General features: G+C 39.4%; 3 protein-coding genes across 4 annotated transcripts; all 3 read left to right on the top strand.

Moving 5' to 3' along the window:
* The first annotated feature begins 175 nt into the window (after positions 1-175).
* LOC148725364 (uncharacterized) lies at positions 176-6,468 on the top strand. Its single transcript, XM_088731485.1, has 7 exons — positions 176-320; positions 674-920; positions 2,160-3,439; positions 4,264-4,401; positions 4,836-4,969; positions 5,163-5,325; positions 5,846-6,468. The coding sequence occupies exons 1-7, from the start codon at positions 176-178 to the stop codon at positions 6,025-6,027; spliced, it is 2,289 nt and encodes a 762-aa protein (XP_088587611.1). The 3' UTR covers positions 6,028-6,468.
* Positions 6,469-7,389: 921 nt separating this feature from the next.
* On the top strand, positions 7,390-15,026 carry LOC111338715 (uncharacterized). 2 transcript variants are annotated; one of them, XM_088730491.1, is made up of 8 exons: positions 7,390-7,459; positions 8,041-8,489; positions 8,863-9,121; positions 9,684-10,933; positions 11,921-12,058; positions 12,566-12,699; positions 13,191-13,352; positions 13,846-15,026. In XM_088730491.1, exons 2-8 carry the CDS (start codon positions 8,321-8,323, stop codon positions 13,972-13,974), a joined length of 2,241 nt encoding a protein of 746 aa, XP_088586617.1. In that variant the 5' UTR covers positions 7,390-7,459; positions 8,041-8,320; the 3' UTR covers positions 13,975-15,026. The 2 variants fall into 2 exon arrangements, with proteins under 2 accessions (XP_088586617.1, XP_022800965.2); XM_022945230.2 differs by lacking the exon at positions 7,390-7,459 and having other exon boundaries at positions 7,933-8,489.
* A 2,898-nt stretch (positions 15,027-17,924) lies between these two features.
* On the top strand, positions 17,925-19,706 carry LOC148725363 (uncharacterized). The gene has a single exon (XM_088731484.1). The coding sequence runs from the start codon at positions 17,925-17,927 to the stop codon at positions 19,704-19,706; it is 1,782 nt and encodes a 593-aa protein (XP_088587610.1).
* Positions 19,707-23,606: the final 3,900 nt, after the last annotated feature.

Below are 23,606 nucleotides of genomic sequence, written 5' to 3'. Positions count from 1 at the left end.
ATTTCAAAGACATATACTCCGCAAAGTCATTCACAATGAACTACAGCTTCAGGTCGGAGAACCATTATTTTTATTAATAGTATGGAGTGCAAAGTGAAACATTTTGTCGGCGTGAAACTTATATAGGTTTTTTGAAAGCCTGGTCTTCGCAAATTTTTTCATGTTTTGCCTAAAAATGAACCTGGACCCCTCAAGCCTCAATTACACCGTAGGTCTTGTACTTTTAAGTCTTACTTTCTTGGCCGCAAGACGCCAAGAACATAACGATGTTCAAGGATCCAGTAGCTCAGACGGTTCTGGTAACGTTCCAATATTACTCCGTAAGTATCTGAGTTTGGGTTTTCGGCTTTCTTCTGGATACATATTCATCCTCTTCACCAAGGGATTCTTAAAAAAAACCATCAACATCACCCATAAAATGTTCACTCTCTCTTCCTGATTTAGATCTTTACGAAGGTGACTTTCGGGTTCAAGGGTGAAATTATCAGCTATTAAAGCATCTTAAAGCCATTTCGTCAAAAAAGAAAGCAAAATCACTGTTCCAGGAGACAGGAAAGTTATGGGGTAATCAGTTGAATTGCATAAATAGAGGAAGACTGCATGAGTGCAAGTAATATTGACAGTAAACGCGAACGCCGCCAATTGCATGATGATTTTTTTCTTCCGGATTCAGGTTCAAAGGACGACTTCATCGTGAGGTACAAGGCACAGACTACTAGTCTGAGAGATATTTCCCGTCAGCAGAATGTCTCTCTACCAGAGGGAGATTCGTTTTTTGAAGAGGTGAATAAAAAGAAGACATTAGAAGATCAGTCGTGTACAGACAGATGTTTCTCTGAGGAAAGAAAAAGGGACAAGACCTGTTACTGTGACAAGGCATGCAAAATATTTGGTGATTGTTGCCTGGATTTTTACTCGAGGTGATTACAAGCGAAGGGTCCCCATATAAAATTAAAAGTAATAATTTCGATTAAGGGCTACCGGTATCAATAATTGCACAGTGACAAGGAAAAAGTGGGAATTCGTAGGTGTGCAACTTAGGTTTTTCGCAGAAAATCTAGATTTTCAGCATCATCATCATCAGCGAAAGTGAAGATTTCCCGTCACTTGAGGACAGAAATTTCTCCAGACTATACCCTCCGTTTTTTTCCACAGCCAGCTTTCAATAAGTATTTGGAGAATATTCAATACTCGTAAGAGGTATTTCAGTTGTTTACTTAAACCCCGGTATTTTGCATTTTAACAATGAAAAGAAGAATGAACGAACTGTAATTTAAAAAAAAGTAAGATTCGGACTACAGCTCTTCAATCTATCCTATAACCGATCCCAAAGGTTAAATCTCATCATTATAGCATTTATTCACCACGGGAAGTATTGCTTCTGATCTATGACATCCGTGATATTCGGTGCTGCAGAAGTTTCCTTTTTTTCCTATTTTCGCTTTTTTTCCTCTCGTTCTGTGGTCATCCTTTGTTAGGCCCTCCCCACGGCCCTATACCCCCTGCTGGATTTCCAAAGGTTTATATCCCTTTCTCTCCTTACATCGGGATTTTTCAACCCCAAAATTTTTTTTTCTTCTTAGAAATTAGCCACATTTCGAGAAGTGTAAGTCATTTCAAAGTCATTGGTATCACAAAATTGGTCGATGGATTTGAATGAACGAAAATCAGACTGCATCCAGCTTTAATGTAAAAGAGCTTATAACCCGTTCCTCGAAAGCAAAGCTAACATTTCGAGCTCGAAGCCATCACTTTGAATCCCTATCGAAGGTATGTAGCTTGGCAGGTTTTTGCTGAAAAAACAAACCTTTCTCATTTCTCCCTTTCTGATATTTCTATCGATCCATTTTAAAAAAAAAATTACATCTCGATTTCGAATGTAAAAAAGGCTGACGAAAAGGCAGCTAGTTTAGGTTTTGTATCCTCCGTAATTCTCGACAAATACCGGGGCCCTTAGTCGCTTAGGCATCTGTTCTTTGAAATAATCATACAACACGTTGTGGGAGGGAGCGTGTTGGAAGACTGAGACTGAAGAGGGCCTTATCAAAGGATTATAGAAGAAAGAAACACAAATAAAAAAGAAGCTACTAAAGCTTCGTTTAAGACTCGGTTTCAATTTCCTAACAGGCCTTTAACACATCTTAATGTGTTTTCTCCAGGTGTAGTCAAAATAGCAGCGATGGGGTACCTCAGGATGTGGAATGCGGAGATGTCAACAACTTTTTATGGTCCGGGGTAATCATGCGATCTACTTGCGGCTCGTACACAAACATTCATAGCACCAACGACTGCCACACCTCGACTGTCCAGCAGTTGAATATGACTTTACAAAAAGAACTTCCTGTCTTTGCCGTGAAACAAAATGTAACATATAGAAGCATTGCCTGCGCCAAATGTAATAACGAAGAAAATGCCAGTTTTTGGGGTTTACATATTTCGTGCAAAAGTACCAAAGGAAGTCCACCGAACCTCACTGTTATGTCGAAATTTTTGACGGACCACAAAGGTTATTCCTGGAAATACGTACCAACTCACAACCTTACAGACTATTATAGAAGTTGTGTGGTAAGGGATGCACACTGTGCGTCGAATAAGTTGAGTATCTTGCCTGTTGTTCGAGAATTGTGTGAATTATACTCTATGGTCTTCAAGATTGATGGTAAAAGAAGCTACAGGAATCCTCATTGTGCCTTGTGTAATCAAGAAGGATGGCTGATTCCCCAGAAAACTGAATCAGCTGGGTCATCAGAGATATCGTCTTTGAACGTATACGAATCCTACACTCCTCCGTTACGAATTCTTCTTGATGTGAGCACAAACGTAAAATTCACAATTGATTCGAGAGAAACTATGGAACCTACGATCAATGCTGAAGCTCCTCGATTTCAGGTTTTCAACATTTCTTCCCAAGTGCTCAACTGTACGTCAAATTTTAACAACTGCACTTGCCAAGTTTTGATTTTGGGAAATAATCAATCAAGTCTGGCAAGTTTGTCGTCAAACAAAACGCTTGTTGCACTGACACCAACTCAAATTTCATATGACGACGACTCTATAAGATTGCAGGGAAACGATGTTTACACTTTGTGCCCAACAGCCCAGCCTGAACCAAAAGATGCACTCAAGAAACATGAAAATGAAAATTTGGGGCTAAGTAAAATCACCCTTGCTGGTATGATTTTTTCCATCGTCTCGCTGTGTTTTCTTCTCATAGTTTATTTGTCTTTCAAAGAACTTAGAAATCTTCCCGGGAAATGTGTGATCAATATCTCTGCAGTGTTATTGTGTTACCAAGCATTTTTTCTCAGCTTTAAGAAGTCAACAGAAGTCCTTCTCCTCTGCCAAGCAGTGGCCATTTTACTTCATTTCTTTGTTCTCTCCACGTTTTCATGGACGGCGGTGATGGCCTTTGATACAGCAAGTAGCTTTACTACAACAGGTAAGTGAACCCTTAATACTGGGACACTTCTTCACGTAGTTACGAAGCAAAAACGCTCCTCGGAAAGTCATTTCTTTCAAGATCAATTCTTTGCTATTTTCATGGATAACGGTGATGACCGTAGGTACAGCACATACTTTCAGTACGACAGGTAAGTGCACCCGTCACATAGGACCACTAAGCACCCCATCCCTAGAGGAGATTCTTACCGTTGGCGTCTGGTTGACCATAAAAGATGCACTTATTTTCATGTAGCCTCTCCAAACGAAGCAGGTAACAGCCTCAGGTATTCAATTCTTTCAATACCCCGAAACCTTTCATAAAGACATAGAGATGCAGTGCACTGTAGTTGGCGTGACACGCATTTACGCGACTATGGCTAGTATCGACTTAAATGAATTTTGCCTGATTGGAAGGAAAAGCTCAAATACATAGCGAGGTTTCACTGGTCCCTCCTTGCATGTGTGCATGAAAATCTTTCTCTGCTCTAGCTTTCAAAACAATGATCAAGCTGCCGAATTTTCACTAACAGAATCATACCGTATTGTCATAGTACTGCTATATAACAAAAAAGGAGGAATCATAGGTGACATTTGAATAGCGAAAACTTACAGAAAGTCGTTCGAATGCAAAAACATTGTGATCTTCCTGAATTGTTCACACATCAATTCATGGCACATCTTACCTTTTCTCAGATTTCCTCCCCAACATTTGCGCCAATTTGTTTCATATTTGAAGTAAAACCATGCGAACTGGACAATGCTGAAAATTGATTAAGCCATTCTCCTAATGAAATGGTGTTCCTTTGTAATTATACAAACTAGTGGCTGACGCAAATAGGCAATCATCAGACATCAGAAAGATCTTCATCAAGTATTGCATGATGGGATGGGGACTGCCTGCAGTAATCGTTGGTTTATGCTTTGTGTTGGACCTCACTGGAATTTTCCATATCGGATACGGTATGTAAACAAAACATGTGAGTATATCCCAAATTAAACTCTCAGCTAGACCAATCCATTTTCGTTTCATGACGAGCAGTAAACTTCCCTTAAGTTGGTAACTTTTGCTCAAGAAGAGAACACACTCGAATCTTTCATGAGATAAAATAAAAAGTAAAATTTTAATTGTATTTTTCTTCGCATTTTTGCCATTTATGTCATGTTCAATTTGAGTTATTTGTTTCAGTTGTTTGTTATCCAATAAAGTCATTATCTTATCTTTTCTAATTACGAATGTCTGTTTCCATGGTCATTTCCTTTCATTTTCTTGCCTTTCACGAGGTAATACTTCGCCATGAGCCAAAAAGCCATCAAATATTTTCGCTTATTATTTATCATAATCTGCCATTGTGGGATGAGTTGCATTGAATTTACTGTCAGATTTTTTCCAATAGGAAGTTTTATCTACTGTTGGATATCAGATAACACGGCCCTGGCTGTTTTCCTGGTAACACCTGTCAGCGCTGCTTTGATCTTCAATCTAATTTGCCTTGGTAAAAGTGTGTATGCCATTCGCTATTTACAACAGGTAAATCACATTGAAGCATGAACCTTTCGGAGAGAATTAACAACTTTATACTAGGTTCTCAATTGGTCTAACTTACTACATATACTCTTCTGAAGCAGGGTGACAAAAGCCGACACTACTGAGAAGCCAAGGCTTAAAGGAGTTTTCTGATACTTTTTTGTTTGTTTGTTTCTTTGTTTGTTTTTTCACTCAGGCTGACTACTTTGCAGCATCTAACAGCTCTAAAGCTTCTCTCACTCTCATCTGCATCAAACTGACCACAGTCATGGGTCTGACCTGGATTCTGGAGCTTGCTGCTCATTTGAAACAAACTGAGTTCTTACAACACCCTTCCGCTGTGTTAAACAGTTTGCAAGGTAATAAAGGGTGAAAGTTTCTAACGGGTTAACGCGCGAAACGTCAGCTTTTTAACTCTTTACGGTGGCCAAATTACAATTTCAACCTAGTTGATATAACCAAATTAGTTTGCAAGGTACATGAGTTGATTTAAGTTACAGTGTATATGGAATAACCTGAGCAAAGCTTTTAATCCCTGTTTCCTCACAAGTCCGAATTGGGCCTGTACTTGTCTTGATGGGAGTGAAGACTTTCCGTGTTGTGAGGATTTTTTATTCCCTTTTTTTTCTTTCCCACATCTATTTCAATTTTTAGCTCATCAGCATTACAAAAAAGTAGTTTTATTTCCCCGACTTTATCCTTCTGTTCCTTGGGTGAGATGTATTTCAAGTCTGCAATTTAAGCTTTATTCCGTGGGCAGAAGATTTATTACCTCCCAGGATGTGATGGCAATACTTAGTGAAGATAGAAAACTATGGTATTGTACTCTTGTTATATTGTCATTCGATATGGCTAATTTACTAATGTAATGCTTTACAGGGTTATTCATCACATTATGTTTTGTAACCACTAAAAGAGTTCGAGGCCTCTTCAAACAGAGATTTTGCAATCGAATGAGTCGTGCGGTTGAACCCCAAACAAACTCCACCCACGACCAACGCACACTGGGAATCACTGATGTTGAAAGAGCTGAAGGTTCAGCCATCGTTGCCAGGGAATAAGTGAGTCACAACTCCAACAGCGAAAACGAACACAGTATAATATGCATATAATAACTGTCGGTTTTAAACGAACTGCTTCTCTAAATATCAAAAGTTGATGGTTGCCTAGACAAAGGTCATTAGTGACCGTGATATTAGAGGTACATTGCAATCGTATTATCAGTGATCGTATTGTAAATGGCATAAGCAATAGTATTACGAATTGCAGTACATGTACACACGTTTTTTTGGTGCAATACGTCTGTAAATAATTAGTATATGTAAGGCACTGGTGTATGAACGCAAGTCAGTTGATGTTATTACTGTAATAAGTATGATTCAAGTAGGATTAAAAATTATATACCTGCAAGTACATGAAACTGTAGAAAATTAACGTTGATCGAAGGATCGAACCATGTTGTGTTGTTCAAATAAACAGATGTTTGATAGATGTTATACGTACTCTGGTAGTCAGTGTAATATATTTCCATGCTTATGATTGTCTAATAATTAGGGAAATTATTTCCCACTTATATTGGTATCTACGTGTCAAAACACCTTTTACGTAGCTGTAATGGTTTGAACAACCAGTTTCTACAATCCATAAAAAGCTCATACTTTTTATTATCCAAACGATTCCTCAAGATCTTGTTCCATGTTTGTCCCGAGCTTTCTGTGACTTGCCAGGATGCCACATGTTCCTCATATAATGTTGTCCTCAGCTTTTGCGGTTAATTTAGAGCACAAAATGCAACTTACTCAAATGTTACAGGTGCTGAGTTAAGCTAAGCTTAACCTAACATCCTTTGAAATAAAAGGACAATTTTTGGTCAGATCTATTTCCGAGCTGCAAATTGTAACAATTTTTTTTGTTGTTGTTTAACACTATGCGTACGTCTATTTGTGACTTGAATATATAATCAGAATGATAGCTATCACTTAGTCACTAGTGACTCATCGTGTTCGGATCAAGCACCCACCAAGTTTATGCTTCAAAAAGGAAACAACGTAAAATACATAATAAATTCGATTAAAAGTGACTCTCCAACCCCTGGAAGTCTTCCTCATTCTTTATATAAGCTTAAGTCTTTTATTATGAGAAGAAAGATGAGAAAACTGTCAGTCGCAGCTATATTAAAAAGATCCCTAAAAAACCGAAAAGTAAACAGAGTCGGACTTTTTTAATGAAACATATGCGTCATAGCGAACTGGGGTTCATTGGAACCATTTTTATCGTGAATGTTTACATGGATCCTGAGGGCGTGATAAAAACGTAGAAAAATACATTTTTTCTGGAAAATTTTTAATTGAATATTTTCTTCTGACATCAGCACTACCATTTTTGGAAGACTAATAAAGTCTCCGATATCCAAATCTTCCTCTTTTTATCTATGTTTTTCTATCAACAAGTGATGCGAAAAAGGCGATTTTACAAATGAAGCTCTCAACAGGGGTAAGACTTTAACGAAATTCTTAAATGAATAATCTTTCTAAATTCAAAACCATCCGTCAGATTTGTGTCAGGATGAGCAATTGATCTCCTTTGTGTATTTTGACGAACAGTCGCCACTTTATTTGTATACGACATATAATTTTAACGGACGCATCCAAAAACCGTTATACTGTAGCGCCGGTCATGAAATGAATCATTGATCTTTTTTTTTTTAATTTCGAAAGCAATTTTGTTTCTTTAAAAATTAAATTTGCAATTAAGAAAAAGGGGCTTCTCTACGTCTTCGGATTTCGTTGATTACTCAAAGGTTTTAGCCGATAAATTTTACATCTTGTAAATTAACAATCTTTTCAGCTGCTAGTCATACTAATAAAATTTCTTGTTATATTTGTTTTTTGGGTGTCCAAGTTCTGAATTGTATTTGCTTTCCTAAAAGGCTTCTTGCAGCAGATTAATCAAGTTTGCAGAACGTAGCGCGGAAGAAAAAACCTCGTCTCTCGGTAAAACTTATGGATCGTGTACTAAGATACTCTTTGCACCTAAATTATGACTCTTTGTTCGACTTGTACACTTTCAAATAGAGAAAAGCAGCTCAACAATCCCACAGATATTAAATTACTTGGGCCGGAAAAAAGATCACCGATAAGGAGAGAAAACCGGACAACAGTGAGACATAAGATAAGTATTTGCTCTATTGAAAGCCAGTCCAATACATTTTTAACTTCAAGGCAGTTGTTTTGAATTCGTAAAGTCCTTCATAATGAGCTATCACGCATCATACATTTGTGAAAAAGGGGGAGGCGAGATGAGTTTGCTAATATAAAATTGCACTTATGGTCACAATAGGATTCTACTTAGTTCATGAAACTTAAAAGATCTCTGGTCATGAATTCTAGCGCCTTTGTTCGGATATCAATTTGTTTTTTCGCTATTGCACCATCGAGTCTTTCACTGCCAGCAAAGGTTCAGGAAAATGAAGAACATAACGCCGAATCCAAAGGAACAGATTTCCAATTTCCAACACCAATTGGTAAGTACAATGTGTTAGTGAACGATTTGTTTCTGGATAACTAAATCGACAGGCTGAAAGAAGTATTGACCATCGAAGGCTTTGACAAATTGATTTATTCTTCCTTGATTTTGATTCAAGTAGCGGAATAGACAGATATGACTTGTGTACATGTGTGTATGTAGGTTAATGTTTTGTTTGTTTGATTTAATTATTTATTTATTTGTCATTTCAGTTTTCTCTATAGCAAAATCCCATACTAACTTGAAAAAGGTATCGGATGCAAGAGTTTCCTTCTCTCTTAGCTTCTGAATGAATATCATTTTCGAAGGAGTTGCTGACATTGCAGGAGTCAGTGCCGCCAATTACGTCGATTTTTTTTTCTCTGATTCAGGTTCAAGGAAAGATGACTTTGTTGTGAAGTTTAAAAATGAACTTATTAGTTTGAGAAATATCTCTGAAATACTCCGTCAACAAAACATCACTGTACCAAACGAAAAGGAGTTTTTCACAGTAATGCTTAAACAGAAGAATTCGTCAGCACAGTCATGTGGAGGGAGATGTTACATTGGAGAAAGACAACAGTCTAAGAGTTGTTATTGTGATAGGGTGTGCGAAACATTTGGGGACTGTTGCGTTGATTTTTACTCAAGGTAAGGCTCACTGACCTGAATTCATATTTCCTTTACAGCACGATGAAATTATGAAAATTCTTAGAGTGAAAAGATCGAGCTAAGGCGTTAAGGTTCTTCTCATGCTCTTACTATTTGTGCCCCTGTACAAGCAAACTGTACGGAGAAGCAAACGAAAGAAATTAATATAAGTGAAATAGAAGCAAAAAGGGACATTAGCTTTCTATAAAACTAAATAAAGAGTTAATAAAACTGGAAACACAAGTTACATGATATCAGTTAAACCATTAGTTACAGAAACACGCAGACAGGACACCAACATACTCTCCTATTTCCTAGAGAGGAAATTTACGTAAAAAGGGTTAATAGAGAGGGGTATCAATATGAGTAATATTCAGGAATAACAGATAATGAAAATGAATGATGACAAATGATTAAAAGAACCATTGATAGCGCAAGGTAAATTGTGGTCTAAATAAAACATTAGCTATCCCCATAAGGCGTAAGGGTGTAGGTACACAATAAGTCTTTTTTTTTTGTTAGTTTGTTTTCACAAAATTAAACACTTCACTTTTTTCGGTAGGTGTCGTAAAATTTCGAGTTCTTTCTTTCCGGAGAATGTCGAATGTGGGGAAGTCGACAGTTCGTCTTGGTCATCTGGAGTAGTCATGAGATCTACGTGTGTTTCAAGTGTCAATGCGAGCACAAAAGAGTGCCATCCTGTCCAGAGGTTGAATTTCACGCCACAGAAAGAACTACCTGTCTACGGCTGGAAACATAATCTAACTTATAGAAGTATTGCCTGTGCCAGGTGTAACAACGAAACAAACACGTATTTTTGGGGTCTTGATATCTCATGCGACTTCACCTCTGGACCGGGACCTGTTCCCAACATCACTATAATTAAGAAGTTTCTGAAGGAATATGGCGATTGTTCATGGAAATATTTACCAACGCCAGACATTGAAAAATATCAACAGTCTTGTGTGATTCATGATTCACCATGTTCGTCTAAAGAGCCGAGAATGCTATCTGTGGTCAGACAGTTGTGTGTGTTGTACGCCATGACTTTTACAGTTGAAGATGGACAAGTATTGCGTAGGTATAGAAATCCTCACTGTGCATTTTGTAATCCCGAGGGAAGACTGGACACTACTGGAAAACCAGTGCGGCCAATAGTGCCCCCTTTGAGCATTCTACTGGATATAAGCACTGATATAGAGGAGCCAGCTGATCCAAAACATGTACATCCAACAAAACCAGCTAATACTCTAACAGTGAGCCATGTTATCTCACAACAGGCACTTAACTGCAGTTCAAAATTTGATAATTGCACAGTTATCTTTAGAAATAAAACATGTCGGGTTTTCTATCCTGTGAAAAACCAACCAAATCAAACGGTATATCCTTGGAAGGAAAGTTCTGTGATGTTGGCGACGAATCAGACCTCATACAACGAGAATGTTGTTCACATTCTGTGTCCAGATCATCCGACCATAAAGAATGTATGGGAGAATGACTCAAATGAAAACGGAAGTTCAGCTCTCTTTGTCATCACATTTACTGGCATGCTTTTGTCCATATTCTCACTCTGTGTCCTACTCATAGTCTACGTATCCTTTAAGGAACTTAAAAACCTTCCTGGTCGATGTGTTATCAATCTCTCTGTAGCGTTACTGCTTTATCAAATGATATTTCTCTGTGCTAAAAAGTCAACAGAAGTCGATGTTCTTTGCAAAACAGTCGCTATTTTGGTCCACTTTTATATCCTTTCTACATTTGCATGGATGAGTATCATGGCCTTCGATGCGGCAATTACGTTTTCTACCAAAGGTATGTGACGACAATATCAAGGTGGCTCAAAATAGTTTCGGTTGTCCTAAACACTAATTCTATGATAGATCGATATTGTTGCATAATCAGCAATTCACGCCACCATTTACGTTTTATCACAACAGAATCGTTGTAGTGTGACCGTAATTATATGCAAAATGCTAGCAGGTATAAAACTTGTGAATTTTGGCTCTACATTCTATTACTTGGATTAGTGTGTGCGCGAATAAAGAACTTTGTTTTTTAACAGAACCAAGTAGTTAACAGATATCAACTCAGTTTTTCAGTGTGTTCCCTTGAAAACTGGGCGAAAAAATGCATGGTTACTTCTAAACATAAATTGTCTGATTATTTAAACAAAGTTTAGCCATTGTTTAACAAAACCGTGTTCTAAACAAACCTTAATTTACCCTAACCACTTAACTGCGTGAACATTTAATTTTGGGAACTGGGAGAAGAGGGCCAGAAAGATAACAATGGAAGGACATATTTTAAATGAAATCAACCCGCAACGTAATATGTTAAAGAATAATCGCAACATGTTAGAAAATAATTGTGCGTTTTTAACTATATTTCAATGAACAAACAAAAAAGGAACTCATTTTTAGAATTGACGAAACTACTGTGACCCACTTTTGATAAAAACACTTGCCGCAATAGAACGCCCAGCAGAGAGTCCGAAGCCCTTGGACGGAAATTCGTTCGACGTGATTTAATTTGACATGTGACAATTCTTTGTAACGAAAACTAAAATATTCTGATAAGTTTACAAAATTGCGTGTTTCTGCTGCCATACAGCCTATTGACACCAGCCTACTCGCTAGTACAAACCGTTTATTACTTGCAGTCTTTTATTGCTGTTGAAAACAACGCCGAATAGGTCTTTGTAGCCACAAGTCCTTATCAAATTTCCTTTATTTATGGAATAAATAGTTTCATAAGTTTAGCATGCCAACACTATGCTTTACTTACGTCTATACCATCTAGTGACTGCCAGAAGAAGACAACCATCAGACACCAAAAAGATCTTCATCAAATATTTCATTGTGGGATGGGGACTTCCTATGGTAGTTGTTGGTTTGTGCTCTGCGTCGGACCTCACCGGAACTTTTCATATCGGATATGGTTTGTAGAGCGAAACAATTTAACTAACATTTTGTGTAATATCGAATTTAAAAATCGATTCTTAACATCTTTACGGACTTCGTATTCGTTCAACATTTGAACAGAAGAGATTTGGTGTCTCAGAAATCCTCTGTTGATTGGGATATCTGACCTACCCCTGTGCACCCACCCATCCCCTAGCACAAAAACGGTCCACTGACAGTTAACACGTTAGGGTCAATGTTGGTTTAAGAGAGGGGTAGGTACACAATTACTAAAACCCTGACATTGATACGTTGACTGTTTGCTGCATTCTTCGCCTGGATAGCCGCTGTGAAAAATGCATGCAATAATCATTACCATTATCTCTTTTATTATTATGAATAAGAACTACACGAATTTATACTGGAAATATTAAGAAAAGGATGCCCTGTATGTAAACCCATTGGATCGTGTGTTTCCTTATTTCTCATAAATTTTTTCATAAACCGCGTTAGGATCAAATTTTCTCTTTGACTCTTTTAAAAGGAAATTCGGTGTATTGCTGGATATCCGACACAAAAGCGTTGACTGTTACCATGGTGATTCCTGTCAGCACTGCGTTGGTCTTCAATATAATATGCTTTGCCAAAAATATTTACGCCATTCATCACTTGCAGAAGGTATGTACGCTGTATTGTAAACTTGGGAGCATACTGACACTTAAGTGAAGAACATAGCCAATCATACTGAAGAGAACTAGTATTACCAAAAATGGCTTAAAATGGGTCCAAATATAAAGGAACTTTATTGCCTTTTGTGAGTGTAATATGAGGTCAAATTTGGTTTTTCAACCATTTGAGATGTTAGGACACAAAGCTTAGAGCGCGGCAGTGTTCCAAGTTCAATTCCTGGCCAGAAGTATCAAGATGCTTCACTTCCCTGTGCCCTTCCTTACCTATAAGTACTTATGATTACCAGTAAAATTCCATGTTTATCTGGTGAATTTCTGGGCCGGCGTAACTCGCGATAAAATAGCCTCCCTTTCAAGAAAAATGGAACTAGTCTTAACAATGTTGTCCAACTGGCTCTTTTTCGTAGATCTCAATTTATGTCTCTATAATCTTGTCAGCCTTTCAAAAGGATTGATATTCTTCGTTTTCCTCCAATACAGGCTGCCAACATGGCAGCATCGAACAGCCCTAAAGCATCATTAACCCTCATCTGTATCAAGCTGACCACAGTCATGGGTCTGACCTGGATTCTAGCACTTGCTTCTAATTGGAAACAAACTGACTTCCTACGATACCCTTCAACAGTGTTAAACAGCTATGGGGTATGACATGATATCTATTATAGGGGTTTGGCTGTAGGATTCGAGGATGCATGTAACACCCTCTTTTGAGAGTAAGTGATAATGAACGATGTTTCCATCAAAGCCATTACGACGTGGGAGTAGGACACTCCAGTTTAGAGGAGGAACTAACATGGCAGACATCCAAAATTGGAAAAGGCCTGTGACGTCGCATGAAAACCAAGAATACTTTTGAAACGTATTGTGAAATGGACCTCACTTTTTGTTTATACCAAACACCAAAATGTTCCCTATGGAAGGTTTATCATAGAGAGCCCTTTCATCTATTCAAAATTAATGGAGCATCGTTGTTGAGTCGGTTAGTTCAAAAGACGTATAACAGCTAACATGAAGAATATTTTTAATGAAGTCAAATTAAGTTGGCCAAAATAGCACGAAAATAGCACCATTTTTTTCGTATTACCGGATTCCTAATTTCTCTAAAGACAATACCTTTTGCTCTACTTCTTCACAGGATTTTCTATCACGTTGTGTTTTGTTACCACGAAAAGAGTCCGAGGTCTGCTCAGAGAGAGATTTTCCAAACGAAGAAATAAGTCAGTTGAAGCTCAACCAAGTTCCTCTCATGACCAACATATACTAAGACTTGCTGAAATTGAAACTGTTGCAGGTTTGTCTCCTGTTTCCACGCAACAAGCGAGGCGAAACCTTGCTTACACTGCATCTCGTGTCTGATTCCATCCATTTTCTTTGTTTCTCGGAAAGATATGCGTTGGCTTTAAATCAAAGAAAACCTTGACCGTGTTTTGTTATTGGGCAAAACTAGATATTTTAATATTTTGGATTTGATGACAAGAACAATAAAAACCTTGCCACGAATGGATGCTTTGATGGGACATAGGAAAAGAGGAACATTTTGAGCAGAACTTTCCTGGCTGCCGCCATTGGATGAGTGCATGATAAAAATGGAATTCTAATATTGACCTACTCGTAGAAACAATGGAATAACAATTATATACAGGTGTAATTGTTTTACATGCGTGTATTAAAATGTAATTGCTCAAAATAAGAAACTAAAATTTCTCCTTGACCTGTCCGCTTAAAACAAGTATCTTCTAACAAGAGTTTCTAATGTCTGTTTTTTATAATTCACGTCTGTGGCCGCTCAGTACAGGTTCATTTTTTAATGAACGCAGGTCCAATGGGCCATTGAGCCAATCTTTCCTTGAAATAAGATAAGTCCTCTCCATACAGTTTTTAAATTGGCAAAATAAATCGCCATGACAGTTATTATACCTTCGAGTATTTTAAAAATAGAAGTTTGCATAAAAAAGGACTATGGCTAGGGTCTCCTCTTGGTAGCACAGCTATTAAGTCTCAAGGTAATTTGGTTTTATGGACTAAGTTAATAATGTAAATTGGCCACCAATTTACATTATAAAAATTATCTAAATTGGTTAGATTAAAAGCTAACCTTTCAAGCGTTAGCCCTTGGTGGCCAATTCACGTTATCGACTTAGTTGATAAAACCAAACTACTTGTTACCTCCACCGACGCAGCACCACAGTTTCTTTAGAAACTTATCCTGTGTATCTTTTAAGTCTCAGTCTTCTAGCTACAGTACCGCTCAAAAGTAAAAGGATCAGGAATGAAAGGTATGGCAAGAAGTGGGGCTAAAAATCACATGCCATTGAACCTAGCCGATTTTTCGCTGTGTTTCAAAATAAAGTTTGAACTTCAGTTTCCTTTCCGCTTTTCTCCCTTGGACCTTGTCCGCGCTGTGGAGAACATCATTTGCGCTGGAAAGAACACAGTTTCAAAATTCGTTTTTCTCCGTAAACATGGCATTTAAACTTCTTTTTCCTCTATAATTTTATCTCGCCGCAAGAAAAACGTGGTTCTAACTCTTATAATGAAAGTCCTAATTATTTTGAGCTGCTCACAAAACGCGTGTATCCGCGGACGAAAAACACTGAGATCAAGTTAAAGGTAATTTCAACATGGCGGCGCCAACATTGATACTCTTTTGGACAATGGCGTTAACTACAAATGTTTACACCAAACAATGCCCCAAAATGACACCCTAAACATTAGTTACATTTTAGCTTATCTTTTGTCTTCTTTGGTGGTGTTTGAATGGGAAAAAAAATTATGTCATAGCGGCTACAAAACTCGGTTGATTAATGGATACCATGTTTGAAGTTCAGGTCAACCGCTACAGGTAAGGATTAAGCATTAAAAATACTTTTACGACCATTTTTTACCGTGCTCTTGGAAGTTGCGCATGCCTATTTATCTAAATAAATAACTTTATGCGTAACAAAAGATGCACAGTGCAATGCGGTTTTACTGTCACTGCAAGTGATTAACACTAAGCCTTTGGCTAAACTTCAGAATACCCGGGCACTTAACATGCATCTCTAAAAAGCTGCTCCCGCAGTCTCACAGTCACCAAATTAAAATGCTGTTCCTGCACTCCCGCAGTTGCCAAATAAAACAGCTGCTCCCACAGTCCCGTAGTCCTGCAGTTCCATGGTTTAAATTATGTAGTCGGCTTGAACAGTTGTGTGACACATTCCTCTTTGTGAAGGTGTAGTCTGATCGTCCAGGTGAGTGTAGTCCTGAAAAGGACTGTTGTCGGTGGTAGTGACTGACGTTTCGACAACCTGTGGGGAAGTCATCATCAGAGTCAAGTGAATGATTGTAGTCAGTAGAATGTTCTTATTCCAGTTCGTGTGAAATGATCGGTTGGTTTTGCCGTGATGTTATTGGCTGTAAGACTCAAGTGACGTAAGTCGGTCGTGATTGGTCTGTTTCGATCTGTCGGTAAAGTAAGGTCGTTCTTTTTCGGTCGTTTGTGATGTTTATGTCGTGAATGAGTCTTTTGTATGGAGCGGGTAGTTGTTGACATCTGTTTAGGGGAGTCTGTTCTAAGTTAGTAAACCAGCTTTCCAGAGTCAGTCGTTGAAAATAGTCAGTGCTGTAGGTTAGGCATTGCGCAGAGTCCCAGTCAATGTTGCGGTTGGTAAGTCGATGGTGTTCAGCAATGTGACTGCTGACATCACCTTTCCTCGTCGCCCGTCTGTGTTCAGTCAGTCTTGTTGTGAGGTTTCTGCCAGTCTCACCGATGTAGGAGGCTTGGCAGTCGGAACAATTGATCTTATAAATCGTTCCCTGTCTGTACCTCGTTTCGTCTTTGTCTTTAACTTTGGTTAGTAACTGACGTAGTGTGGTGATGGGTTTGTGGGCGACGCGAATATTGAAGGGTAGTAAGATGCGCGAGATGTTTTCAGACATGCCTTTTATGTACGGTATGGTTGCTGTAGTCGTAGGGGTTGCGGTGTCGTTTGTTTCGGTAGTGGTAGTGGGTCGGTGAGTGTTTCGTCGGATGAAGTCGTCGTTGTAGTTGTTCTTCGTAAAAACACGGTGAAGGTATTTGTTCTCGTCGGATAAGCTGTCTGTCGAGTCGCATACTAGTTGTGCGCGTCGTGTCAGAGTTCTGATAGTTGGGGCTTTGTGTGATGTAGGGTTTTAGGATGACTCGTCTAGTAATCTATCGGTGTGTGTCGGTTTCCTGTAAACTGTCGTCTGTAATGAGTTGTCGTTGTGGCTTACCAGGCAGTCTAGAAAAGGAAGTTTGCCATTTTCTTCGACTTCTCTGGTAAACTGTATGTCAGTGTTTTGTTCGTTAAAGTGCACCTAAACCCAAAAATTTTTTTTCGCTTAACGAAATAAGCTTATTTTTTGGAGTATTTCAGTGCAAAAATTTTTTAATTTGCTTAAATCTTAAATTTTCTGTGCCTAGTCAAAATACGGAAAATCGGCTGCCATCTTGCCCCACGACCGAGTTTAAAGAGGAATGGCTCTAGCGGATAATGTGACGTCAAATCGAGAACATGAAAGTCTGCTTTTCACATATTTTCACTTGTTTGGGAAGGTTGTGGTCGATATTGTCCGAAATATGCCGACCAGGTGTATTGTATGAGGAATGAATGAAGCGTGATACCCTCTTGCAAATTTCGCACGTTGCTACATCCTCCTATAGCACACTTAGTCGGCATATTTTCGGACAAAATCGACCACAACCTTCCTAAACAAGCGAAAATGTGTGAAATGCAGACTTTCGTGTTCTCGATTTGACGTCACATTACCCGCTAGACCATTCCTCTTTAAACTCGGCCGTGGGGCAAGATGGCGGCCGATTTTCCGTATTTTGACTGGGCAAAGACAATTGAGGATTTGAGCAAATAAAAAAATGTTTGCACAGAAATACTCCAGAAAATACGCTTATTTCGTTAAGCGAAAAAAAATTTTTGGATTTAGGTGCACTTTAAGGTGGTGGTGGAATGCGTCAATTTCATTTTGTCGAACGGCGGTGAATGTGTCGTCAACGTAACGTAACCAAAGCGGTATCGTTTGTCGGCAAGTCGAAAGGGCCCGTTCCTCGATGTTCTGCATCACAATTTCTGCTATAACAACAGAAACTGGAGACCCCATGGCAGTGCCGTGCAACTGTTTATAGTGTTTACCGTTGTACTGAAAGTACAACGGTAAAGGGCCATTCGTGGCCGTTGTTACGGCCACGAATGTGGTATGGACGTTAGGCCTGGTTTTAGAAGCTTTTCAATGCGACATTCGCTGTTCACGGAGACAATTTGTACCGAACAACTCCGCATCGCCCGCCATCTTCGTTACTTCGATCGATTTATACGAAGAAAGAAGAAAGGTTACACCTACAGCCGGTTACCTTATTACAGTAACCATGTTTCAACCTTTAACATCGAGTTTATTTGCTGCCACGGCGATATCCATCCCCATCCAGGTCCACAGACTGGTGATCGGAATTTGAGAGTTAGCAGTGAGGGAAACAACATGGCGTTTGTAAATCCTAGGTCAGATGTATCTGTCTTTTACGCCAACTCAAGGAGTTTGGTTAACAAGATTAATCAGCTGGAACTAGAGATTGCTACCTATCAATATGATCTCATGGTATTTACGGAGACTCACTTGGACAGCTCTATTTTGGATAGTGAACTCTTCCCTTCTATTTATACGGTTTTCAGGCGTGATCGTGTTCAAAATGGTCGACGCGGTGGCGGTATTTTGATAGCTGTACGCGATACGTTGCGTGCTTCTGTGAGAGAAGATGTTAATTCCGATTCCGAATTATTATTTGTCGATATTTTATTCCCGGCGAATAGAAAAATTAGTCTAGGTGTCTTCTATAGGCCGCCTAACAGTAGCATTAACTGCCTGTTGGATCTACAAACGGCCCTTGATACTGTGTTTTCTTCATCACAAAACCCAGAGATGGTCCTTGTTGGCGACTTTAATATTCCCGAATTCGACTGGAACACCGACTGCACTTCGGTGGATTCACCTAACGCTACTTTTTTGTCGGATATCATACACAACAATTTTCTATTCCAGCTGGTCAAAGACCCAACTCGCAACGGAAATATCCTAGACTTGGTATTCGTCACGTCTCTTGACCTAGTCTACGATCTAAAATTTGGCCTTCCCTTCTCTGACCATAACTCGATCTCTATGCTACTATCAAGAAAATCATTCTCTGAAAGGAAATCGCAGAAGTTGAGCTATTCATTTAAGAAGGCGGATTGGAATCACCTCAGGAATCTTTTACATTACACTCCATGGCATTGTGCCTTTATGGATACTGACATTGATTGTATTTGGGCTGCATGGTCTGATATGTTTTTATCTGCTGTCAACGAGTGTATCCCAAGGCGGACAGCGAAGAGAACTTCGAATGCACCATGGATAAGCGGGGATCTAATTAAGTTGTGTAGAAGAAAGAAAGTGCTTTATAAAAGGGCAAAAAAAACCTGTGCTCTTTCTGATTGGAACAAATATCGTAAATTCAACAACTATGTGAAGAAGGAGTGCAACTCTGCACGTAGGCAATTTATAAACAATCTGGCAGGTGAACTAAAGACCGGAAACAGTTCAAAGCCTTTTTGGAACTTTGTTCAATCAAAGAGAAAAGTCAAATGTGATTTAGCGTCCTTAAAGGTGAACGATTCGTATCTTAACGACGACCCGAGCATTGCCAATTGTATGAATTCTTATTTCTCATCGGTGTTTACTGTTGAGGATCACGAAAACTTTCCCGACCTTGAATATATTACAGATGAGAAATTATGTAACATCTTTTGTTCTGCCACGGAAGTAGAGAAATTGCTAAGAAATTTGAATATTTACAAGTCCCCCGGGCCCGACTACATAATCACCTCGCATCCTAAGAGAATGTGCTCAAGTGTTGTCATCTCCACTGGCTTTATTTTTGAATACATCCTTCTCTCAAGGTCAACTACCAAGTATATGGAAGTCGGCCCACATCACTCCAGTCCATAAGAAAGGGAGCAAAAATCTCATGGAGAACTACCGCCAAATATCACTGACTTGTATTGTTTGCAAGATTGCAGAAGCTGTGGTAAAGTCCCGTGTGGTCGACTTTTGGTCAGACCTCAATCTTTTTAATCCAGACCAATTTGCGTATCTAAGGGGTAAATCGACGTTGGCACAATTACTTACATGTTACAATGACTGGGCAAAGGCTAGGAATTGCTCGCAACAAACGGATATCATCTTCTTAGATCTCTCCAAGGCTTTCGACAGCGTGCCACACGAGCGCTTGCTGCTGAAACTACAACGGTATGGGATAGACGGCTCTCTACTACTGTGGATTAGAAATTTTTTGACGAATAGAAGGCAGCGTGTAGTGTTAAGGGGCAATTGTTCAGACTGGTCACCCGTGATTTCAGGTGTGCCTCAAGGAACAGTACTCGGCCCAATCCTATTCATTATTTATATAAATGATATTTCGGCAAACATTGCATCAACCGTGAAAATATACGCTGATGATACTAAAATCTATCGCAAGATCATGGAGCCTGATAAGGATATACCAGCCTTACAGCTAGACTTGAACAAATTAAGCGATTGGGCTAACAAATGGCAGTTGCGCTTTAATCCTGAAAAATGTGAAGTTATGCGTGTAACGCACAGTAGAGACAGATCCAAGCCTAGTTATTCCCTTGGTACGCAACTAAAATCTGTCGACAGCGCCAAGGACCTAGGGGTCACAATAAACTACGATCTATCTTGGGGTAAACACGTTTCATACATAGTAAACAAGGCGAACAAAGTGTTGGGTATAATTAGGCGATCACTTGGAAACGATAATCGCTATGCGTTTTCCTGCCTCTTTAAGTCGTTAGTAAGACCTATACTCGAATACGCTGTCCCCGTCTGGAGCCCCTACCAAAAAAAGGATATCGAATCCTTGGAAAAAGTCCAAAGAAGGGCATCTCAGTTGGCATTAAAGTAAAAACGAGGAGAAATGAGCTAAGAAGACCGCTGCCGCCTACTGAATTGGCAAACTTTGGAGAAACGAAGAGAGTTTTTATCTCTGATCCAGTGCTACAAGATAGTTCTGGAAATAGATAGTCTTCATTTTTCGGACTTTTTTGAACTTACTAAATGTAATCGAACTAGAGCCAATCACGATTATAAGCTCTACGTAAAAATAGCTATCGTAAATTGCTACAAATTTTCTTTTTTTGTACGGATCGTTAATATGTGGAATAATTTGCCTAAAGATATTGTACACGCAGGATCATTGACTTTATTTCGTAACAGACTAAAGATTTACATGAATATTGATTGAGATGATGGTAAACAGTTTTTAATTATCTGTATATAATGTTTTGATCTTTTTATTCGGGGAATCTTTTATATAGGGTTAACCTCTAGAATATCCCCTTTCGAGAGATACTTTTACAATTTTTATTTTCCTTTCTCTTGAATAAAGTATTGTATTGTATTGTATTGTATAGGCAAATGTTTAGCAAGTCCAGATGTCGTCTGTCGGTAGCGGTAGTGGGTCAGTAGATTGTCGGATTGCAGTCTCAGTGCATTGTAATGCCAATTGAAGTGGTATACTTGTGAACAGTGATTTCACATCAAATAACACTAGTTTGTAGTCGTCAGGTATCTGAACAGTCTTGGTAGCGTTAATGAAGTCTTCAGTGGATTGTAGTTTATGTCTGGATTTGTCAGTTAGCGGTTGTAGCTTTGTCGTCAGGTACTTGGATAGTTGGTATGTGGGAGAGCCACAGAAAGAGACAGTAGGTCGCATCGGGAAACCAGGTTTGTGTAGTTTCGGCAAACCGTAGAGTTTCGGTGGTTGTGGTACCGAGCACCTCAGTAGATAGTACCGTTGGGTGTCAAGGGCGTTCGTTTTCTTGAGTGTCAGTAGTTTACTGTTGAGTTTACGTTGAAGTGCAGGAGTTGGGTCACGTTTGAGTTCTTCGTAGGTTCGTTTGTCGTTAACTAGTGCGTCCATTTTCTCGTGATAGTCAATTTTGTCCATAACAACAGTAACTCGTCCTTTGTCGGCTGGTAGGATGACTATGTTCTCGTCGTTTCTTAGTCGTTTCAGTGCGCGTTGTTCGTCTTTAGTCAACTTGCTGTCATGTAGTGACGTTGATTGTATAGTGGAGGCAATTCTGCTTCTGATGTTATCCTTGGTCGGCTCAGATAGCTCTCGTTGCCGAGACAGGGCCGACTCAACACTAGATACAATAGCCTCGGTCGGTATGCGTTTAGGTGTTACTGAGTGTTTTAGTCCGTATGATAGTACCTGAGTTTCAGTCTTGTCTAAGGAACGAGAAGAAATGTTAGTTACCCAGTTGTCGTCCGGTTTGCTTCGTCTCTCTTCTTTGTCGCGTAGCAGTCGTGTCAATTTTTGTTGATGTCCAGTGCGGGCGCGTTCAGTCGTCTTGTTGGCTCGTTTGTCGGCAATTGTCGTAACGGTGTCAAGTAGGTCAGTTGGTATCAGTTGTTTCAGTTGGTCGTGTAGTTGTCGTAGTTTGTTTCTGTGGCGTTTGAGTCTTCTGTGGCAACCATTTATCCGCGCTTTGACCAGTCGTCTGCAGGTGGCTCTGACGATCTGGATGGCATCCTGTGTGTTCAACGGGGGCTTAAGTTTGAGCCCGGACGGAACAAGGCCGTGATCTTTACAGCGGTGATTGAACCAGAGTTGTTGTCGTATTCGCCTGACAGTGCTTGCGTAGGTGATGTAGTCGTTCGCAAGTCTTTCGCTCTGTCGTCCAAGTGAACAAACGACAGATTACTGACGAGTCATCCTACAACCCTACATCACACAAAGCCACAACTATCAGAACTCTAACACGACGCGCACAACTAGTATGAGACTCGACGGACAGTTTATCCGACGAGAACAAATACGTATGATGCACGATCCTCGCAGTAGATAGCGCTATTTATGCAATAGCGAAAATCAGACCTGAAAAAAATCAGGCCTGTACGGGACTCGAACCACTGACCTCTGCGATACTAGTGCAGCGCTCTACCAATTGAGCTAACAAGCCAACTGGGAGCAGGTCGTAAAGTTGATTCGTAATAAACCCGTGAAAGAGATAAATGAGATACAATGAATATATGAAGTTCATATATTTTGAACTGCGGTATTAGATACGTATGATGCACGATCCTCGCAGTAGATAGTGCTATTTATGCAACAGCGAAAATCAGACCTGAAAAAAATCAGGCCTGTACGGGACTCGAACCACTGACCTCTGCGATACTAGTGCAGCGCTCTACCAATTGAGCTAACAAGCCAACTGGGAGCAGGTCGTTAAGTTGATTCGTAATAAACCCGTGAAACGTATATGAGAACGATCCTTCGCAGTAAAGCACTATTTGAGCAATAGTGAAAATCAGACCTGAAAAAAATTTCAGGCCTGTACGGGACTCGAACCACTGACCTCTGCGATACTAGTGCAGCGCTCTACCAATTGAGCTAACAAGCCAACTGGGAGCAGGCCATCAAATTAGTTTTTTGAACGTGAGTCAAATTAGTTTTTTAGAACGTGCAAAACCCGTGAAAGTTAAAAATGAGGTACAATGAATATGTGAAGTACAGGCCTGATTTTTTTCCAGGAAAGATTTATTACTCGACGTTTCGGGGTCATCATGACTCCATTATCAAGAGACTAGTTTAAAAACATGCAAATAAGGAAAGGTACAAGAATAGCATAAATTAGACTGAACGGCTTAAACAAACACCTTGGCGCGGATGGAATCCGTTTGCACGTTCAGTGTTGGCTTACGCATGCGAATATACAACATTTCATTAACAAGGCAATCAAATTTGCCGTTACATTAACGGCAAATTTGATTGCCTTGTTAATGAAATGTTGTATATTCGCATGCGTAAGCCAACACTGA

Source organism: Stylophora pistillata, chromosome 8 (assembly GCF_964205215.1).
Source record: "Stylophora pistillata chromosome 8, jaStyPist1.2, whole genome shotgun sequence".
NCBI lineage: Eukaryota > Metazoa > Cnidaria > Anthozoa > Scleractinia > Pocilloporidae > Stylophora > Stylophora pistillata.
Note: the sequence above shows the minus strand (reverse complement) of the source record. Positions and strands in the feature narration are given on the sequence as shown.

Excerpts from the sequence above, each read along its gene's own strand:
- LOC148725363 (XM_088731484.1), top strand. The coding sequence starts at position 17,925 with ATGGACGTTAGGCCTGGTTTTAGAAGCTTTTCAATGCGACATTCGCTG.
- LOC111338715 (XM_088730491.1), top strand. The coding sequence starts at position 8,321 with ATGAAACTTAAAAGATCTCTGGTCATGAATTCTAGCGCCTTTGTTCGG. Across the intron at positions 12,059-12,565 it reads AACTTTTCATATCGGATATG|GAAATTCGGTGTATTGCTGG; the intron begins GTTTGTAGAGCG and ends CTCTTTTAAAAG. Across the intron at positions 12,700-13,190 it reads CCATTCATCACTTGCAGAAG|GCTGCCAACATGGCAGCATC; the intron begins GTATGTACGCTG and ends CCTCCAATACAG.
- LOC148725364 (XM_088731485.1), top strand. The coding sequence starts at position 176 with ATGAACCTGGACCCCTCAAGCCTCAATTACACCGTAGGTCTTGTACTT. Across the intron at positions 921-2,159 it reads TGCCTGGATTTTTACTCGAG|GTGTAGTCAAAATAGCAGCG; the intron begins GTGATTACAAGC and ends TGTTTTCTCCAG. Across the intron at positions 4,402-4,835 it reads AATTTTCCATATCGGATACG|GAAGTTTTATCTACTGTTGG; the intron begins GTATGTAAACAA and ends TTTTTCCAATAG.